We start from the raw sequence: 7112 nt of genomic DNA on the forward strand, positions 1-7112 counted from the left end.
CTTTAAAGGCAGAAGAATATATAAAATAGTATGGTTTCAGAAGCATCATTGTTAACAGACCAATTTCAAAAGATTCAGTTGCTAAATTTGACTTCATAGTCCCTTTGCAGATCAATTATTGAGATTTAAAAAAAGAAGGGAATCATGTGCTGCTATCTGTGTGACCATTTGTCTTACACAAAGAAAATAAGAGAACAATAAAATAAGACTAAGAAATCATTCTTCCAATGATTGTCATTGAACTGTTACATTTGTAAACATTCACAGTATGAAGTCTCTCTCAATCTCCAGCATATAAAGTAGTGCAAAGGAAAAAAAAAAAGTAAAGAAAATTTCAGTCCTGTTAACTGTGAACAAAATTTGTTGCAGTTTCTCTGATTCCATTTCTTCCATTATTGTTAGGCATTTGATGTCACATCTTCCCAAAATTAATAATAAAATATAATCAATTTCTAAAGGCCCCTGCAGCCTTTTTAAAAGTTAATTTCCAGTTAAAAATAAACTTTAATTAAATCCAAGATAAAATTGTGACCTATACTCTATTAAATAATTCACTTTCTTTTTTCTACATAGTAATTCTTACAATTTTTAAAAAACAACAGCTATGGAATCCAAAGACATGAAATGCTATTAAAGCACTGATAAACAACTGCTCAAATTCATTAGTTCTTACATAGTAAATACTTCAAAATGCCAACTTTTCCCATCACTGCACGAATACTAACAACGTTGACAATTTACTTGTACATACACACATATACGCGCGCGCAGCACACACACACACACACACACACACACACACACATACATTCTCTCCACGGAACTGTCTTTACTTTTAACATCTCTTCCAGTTAATGTGCAAAATTCTTGCATTCTAATAAAAATATAAAGATAGATTTGCTCCTACTTAAGCCTCCCTCTTCTCCAAGATGTATCATTTATTTGATATGTAATACAAGTTTAGTAACAATTATGCCATGTATAACCATTAAATGGTGTACTACTGTATGCATTGGATTCATTTGCATATATCATTTTCATAACTGCACTCTCTATGCATAAATATATTTGGAGATGCTGGGACTGGGGGGAGCGAGCAGTGGCGGGTGGAGAGCGAGACTCACACGTCGGTCTCCACAGCCTTCGCATTAGAACAGTTGTTTTTATCTGTCTCACTGTCATCCCCCTTCCCCTGACACTTCTCCTTTGCACAGAGAGATTCCTTAACTCCTTCTTCCATCTCTAGATACTCTGACTTGTCCCCCAGGGAAGAAGAAGTAGAGCTCCGAAATTTCTTCAGCAAATTAGAAGGGAGGTATGGGCAACTGACTGCATTCTGTGTGAGCTGAGTCTGTTCCTCGTTTTCCGTCTCTCTGTGGTAGAAATAGTTAAAGTTAGAGACAATCACCGGCACCGGCAGAGCGATGGTTAAGACACCTGCAATGGCACACAGAGACCCTACGATCTTGCCCCCCACCGTGATGGGCTTCATGTCCCCATAGCCCACGGTTGTCATGGTCACCACGGCCCACCAAAATGCATCGGGGATGCTTTGGAAGTGGGTGGTCGGCTCATCTGCCTCCGCGAAATACACAGCGCTGGAGAAGAGGATGACCCCGATGAAGAGGAAGAAGATCAGGAGGCCTAGTTCGCGCATGCTGGCTCGGAGCGTGTGGCCCAGGATCTGCAGGCCTTTGGAGTGTCTGGAGAGCTTGAAGATCCGGAATACGCGGACCAGACGGATGATCCTGAGGATGGCAAAGGACATGGCCTGCTGCTGCTGCCCGTTGCCACCCCCCTGCTGCTGGGCCAGATCCGTGCCCAGCGTGATGAAGTAAGGCAAAATGGAGACGATGTCAATGATGTTCATGATGTTTTTGAAGAAGAGGGCTTGGCTGGGACAAGCAAAGCAGCGAACCACAAACTCGAAGGAAAACCAGACGATGCACACTGTCTCCACGATGAAGAAGGGGTCGTTGAAGATCGTGTGCCCTGAGCTCTCCGGGTGGGGGACCGACGTGTCGTTCAACAACCCACCGTGCCCGCCCGTGCTCAGGGCCATGATGAGATCCCTGTCGTCCCTAAACTCCGGCAAGGTTTCCAGGCAGAAGATGACGATGGAGATGAGGATGACCAGCACGGAGACGATGGCTATGCCCCTCGCTGGACTGGAACTCTCCGGGTACTCGAAGAGCAGCCAGATCTGCTTCTTAAATTCGTTCTCCGGCAAGGCCCTGTCCTCCTCCTCTCTCACAAAGCCCTCGTCCTCCCGAAATTTGAGCAGGGCCTCCTCCCCCAACTGGTAGAACTTCACCTCCTCGGTGAAGATATCAAAGGGGACGTTGACTGGCCTCTTCAGGCGGCCCCCTGACTGGTAATAATATAAGATGGCATCAAAGCTAGGCCTGTTCCTGTCGAAAAAATACTCGTTGCGCAGAGGGTCGAAATACTGAGTCCTCTTCTCAGGGTCCCCCAGCAAAGTCTCGGGAAACTGGGCCAGGGTTTTCATCTGGGTCTCGAAACGCAGACCCGAGACATTGATCACCACGCGTTCACAGCAGTCGCTGTAGCGGACCGAACTGTAGCCGCCGCCGCCGCCGCCACCGCCCCCATCGTCCTGGGCCAGCAGGTCGGTGTAGGAACACTCCTCGCCGTGGTCCTCCTCGCTGTAATAAAACCTTCCCTCCTCTTCCTCGTCCTCCTCGTCGTCCTCCTCTTCGTCCTCCTCACTCAGATCCCGCAGGATCTTCTCCTCCGAGCCACTGGGCATCAGGTCAGAGCAGTGAGGGAAGCTGCTCTGCCGGTGGTGGACTTTCTTCTTCTCCGCGCGCGGTCGCCGCCTCCTCCGACTTCCCCGGCCGCTCTGGGGCTCGTGGGAGGTGCAGGCCCCGCGCGACGGGTGGTGGTGGTGGGCGCCCCCTCCAGACCCCCCGCCGCCTTCCGCCGCAGCGGTGGCTGCGGCCACCGCCGCAGCCGCAGCCGCCCTCGAGTGAGCCAGCCTCTCGCGCTCCCGCGCCCGGGCCTGAGCCGCGTAACCATAAGGCATGTGACTGTTGCACCCTGAGCTCTCAGCACTCACCATTGCCACCTCCATGGTGGCGGTTTGGGGAAATGGCTGGTTCCAGTTGGAGAAGAAGAAAGAAAAATAGGGCAGATTCTTTTCTCACCAAATTAAGGTAAGTTTGGAACCCTTAAGCAGATTGCTTGGAAGACGAAGGCTATTTTCAGTCCAACTTTGCATTTTCTGTTTTTAAATCAGCACGCCCCATGCTCTCTCTTCTCGGGGACTCAACGTTGCTCTCCAGAGCGTGGCTCCTCTGGAGAGATGGCCTGGCACTTTCAAGTAAAAATCAGAAAATGTCGGGGTCTCCAAAACACCTGTTCTGGGGTGGATGTTCAAATCTGGAAATACAACTAGGATGTCATTGGTCTCGATGCTGCAAGTTTCAACGACAGCAAGTAGCCGACCGCCGGCAGTTGTGCCTAGAGAATGGAATATATTTTTTCTGCCATGGAAATTGTCCAAAGCTCAGTCCATGAAATTTAAATAAAATGCAAATAAGCCTTTAAGTCTTAGCACTTGCCTTCTAGTGACAGCCTGACCCATGTTAACATGTGACTTGAAGTATGTCCAGGCATTGCCACTCAAAGCCTAGGATGACTCTCCTGGCTCTCCCCTGAAGTTCATCACAGGCTTCCTGGATCTAGGGGCAATGTTGAGCTAGCTGTAGAGGCAAAGACCTTGGGAGGTAGAGTAGATGCAAGATGAGGTGTCAGTGGGGGGCAAGCCCAGCTCTGAGGTCTCCATAGAAATCAAGGAAATGCAGAGCATCCTTCAGCTAAAATCATGCAGAAGAAGCCACTTCACCTGGAAAAAGGAAGGGAAACAAGCATGGGAGAAAAATAAAAAGAATCAAATAATAAAGAGCAAACTGAGTATTTCCTTTACATACACTTTCTCTTGTCCTCAAGCAAGCCAGCCATTATATAAAGCACCAAAGCGACTATAAATTTCCAAGGAGAAGTCATGGGGCAGGTTGTTAAATCTCCTTCTCACTAAAGATCCTTCTATCCTTTTTCTTTGGCTATCATTTCAGCACTGTCTACTTTCATCGTAACTTAATTATTTTTCCTCTCTCCACTCTCGACCCACATGGTTCTTCTTTCAGTCCACCTTTCCACTAATGCTAGGTATTAATTCTCACTGTCACCCTCTTCATTCCACAATAACAATGTTGTCACTTTACAGCTGCTTGCATCATTCATTCATCTCAAGGCATTTTTTTCAAATTTCCACTCATCAAGTATTTCTGAATTCAGTGGCCTTCCACCTCTCTGACTTGCTTCAGGATTAGAGGAGTTGGAAAAACCAGTTTTCTTTAATCCAGGTTCCACCACTCAAACAGGCATCAGTCACCTCATCTACAAAGTGCAGATGATAATACAACCTCTCCCATCCCACTTGTGTAAGGATTAAATGAGATAACTGATGTTGACAGAACACCACAGTGCCTTGTACATGAGGACTATCAATAAAGGCTTGCAGTTATTAATAACATAATAATACTTTATGGTTAATCTCCCCACCCCCAAATGCATATGTCCTTATACCACTGTCTAAGTGGGGGAAGGACAGAATGTGAAGACATCCAGGACATTTTGAGGCTCGCAAGTGGTCTGTATAAAGTTGGCATTCCCTGACTCCCTGAAGCATGTCCCTGTTGTTGTTTTTCTGTTCCCCAGACTCCAGAACACTCCCTACCACCCACAGCCTAGGAGCTAATACCAGTTTCCACTTCTCTAATAATCATCTTCTCTCCTTGCAGTTCCCCCATGTTCACCTTGATGCTTCCTCCTACACTTTGCTCAAGGACTGTCTCCTTATGTTTCAAATCCCAGTTTGTGTGCACTTTGTTTTCAGCCTATGATACTTTCTTCCCTATAATTTAACCATAGTTTCCATGGCCCAAATCCCCCCTCTCTTTTCCCTCCCTCCCTCCTTCCGTTTAGTTCCAGTCTGCCACTTCCTGATCACATCTTCCCTGCTGCCCTCTTCTGTTCCCCCATCACCTGGTATTCCTGACCTTCATTCTTCCTTAGTTTGTTCTCTGTAGGTCCAACTAACTCATCTCCTCTGCCAGAACCTGTAAATGTGCCTGTCCTAATCTCGCTTCTCCTGTCTCCTCTTGCATCTTCCCTTCCCTGGGTCCAACAAGACTTCCAAGAATGCAGAGTGACCCAGAGAATTGGGGAGGCTAACAACAGCCAGGATTCAGGGCAGCTACCAACCTCTGTTACTGGAAGCTCTTGGGGAGCATAAGAGAAATGGCTTCCTGGAGCCATTAACAGGACCCACCTCTTGACCACCTGCTGCTGAATCCTGTCGGCCTAGAAGACTAAACACACCCAGGTTTTATCAAGTGTCGGTCGTGGAAGTAGCAAACAAAGGTCTTCCCAATCACACATCCCTTCCGGATCAATCACATTCTCCCAGGGCAAGAGGTGAGCTTGACTGGGACGCAGAACCCAGAAAACACACCTCTGAAGCTTTCTGGAATGGTCTCCTCCTTTGCCTGACTCCCAAGATCATCTCCTACTCTGAAATGCTCACACTCACAAGGTCTCCAAATATCTATCTTCTCTGTGGAGGGTCAGGCCAATATCCTTTAAAGACTGCCACAAGCCAAACAGCCTGAGAGTCTCCTCAGTTCCTTGCCCAACCCCCTCAAAGCAGTTATAATACACTAGTTAAATACAGCCCCAGTGTAACCAAAGTGCCTGTGAATTCTTATACTACGCACACCCCCTCTTCCAACAAACTGAACTGACTCCGGGAAGGTCAGGAGTTAGAGGGTCTTCTAATTCACAATCACAATCAACTCTGCAGGAGAGCTAGACTTGCCCTCTTTATACCAAATAGTTTCTTATTTACTTACTTCTTTACTTGGGTTTGTTAATTTTTGTTTACCTAACTCCCTCCCCCAGCTGTACATAGAGCAAATTATCTTCCTTCTAATTTGTTACCAGTCACCTCACTATTCTCAGAAGAGGAAGAGTCTATAAAAAGGGAAAGAGTGGGGAGAAAAAGAAAAAAGAGAAAAAAAAATCCTTCCAACCAGCAAATCAGACTAGTTTAAAATTTCTCTCCCTTCTCCACTCAAGGTATTCATGTTAGGAGAATCTATTGAAGCTGACTCTCAGGAGACTTTATGGGGGATACCTTGCAGGAGATTTTATGGAGAGACCTTGCAGGGGAATATCCTTTCCTCTTTTAACACCACGAACTAATAGAATTTTGCTGACTACCTATTCCCCAATCCCTGTGCCCCCAAACAAGAGTCAAGCATCGCGCCCCTCCTCCTCCCACCCCACCCCCAACATCAAGGCTGTTTTCCTCTCTCAGTGCTAATTCCTGCAACTGTAGGGTGGTACCTGAACCTTATCAGAGAGAGAAAAGGAGAGATTGAGAGAATTCCAAGGGCCAATACCGTGAGAAATAGACACTTCAACGCACGCCATTTATACAGTCTCTATGTATTGCTCAAATGCTCAGAAAATGCACTCAACCCCAAATGTTGGGAGAAGCAGCAATTCAAACCCCTTCACCAGCTGTTCTCAAAGAAATAGAACCGGTGAGTCTGAGATGAGGCAAAACGATGCTAAATCTAAACCCCACCTCGTTGGGAAACGACATCTTTAATCGCGCCCTCGCCTCCAGACCTAGGTTCCCGCTCGGGCACATTAACCAGGGCGCACGCACCCCATCCCCGGGGTTGGGAAAATAACAACTGTTGGCCCCCCGGAGCGCCGCGCAGCATCTGCACCTCCCTTCTCCCACCTCCTGTTTTATTTTTAACCGTCTTCCATTCATGCCCTTCTGTCACATTCTCGACATTATTTATCCCTCAAATGTCCACTGTTTCTTAATAGCCAGAGGAGAGTAGAGGAAAGGTAAGAGAGGTGTCATACTTACCATTCCCAGGCGGTGTGCAAAATAAAAATAAAGAAAATTCCCGGTTGGCTTGTTTTTCCCCCCTCAAGCTGCAACAGCTGGAGGAGGGGAAGAAGGATCTTGGGGGTGGAAGGAATCGCTCCGGTGTGGCAGGTGGGAG

General features: G+C 47.0%; 1 protein-coding gene across 1 annotated transcript; it reads right to left on the reverse strand.

Moving 5' to 3' along the window:
- Window positions 1-1120: 1120 nt before the first annotated feature.
- Window positions 1121-3094, reverse strand: KCNA4 (potassium voltage-gated channel subfamily A member 4). Its single transcript, XM_061140143.1, has one exon. It carries the CDS (start codon window positions 3092-3094, stop codon window positions 1121-1123), a length of 1974 nt encoding a protein of 657 aa, XP_060996126.1.
- Between the last annotated feature and the right edge of the window lie 4018 nt (window positions 3095-7112).

Source organism: Dama dama, chromosome 1 (genome assembly GCF_033118175.1).
Source record: "Dama dama isolate Ldn47 chromosome 1, ASM3311817v1, whole genome shotgun sequence".
NCBI lineage: Eukaryota > Metazoa > Chordata > Mammalia > Artiodactyla > Cervidae > Dama > Dama dama.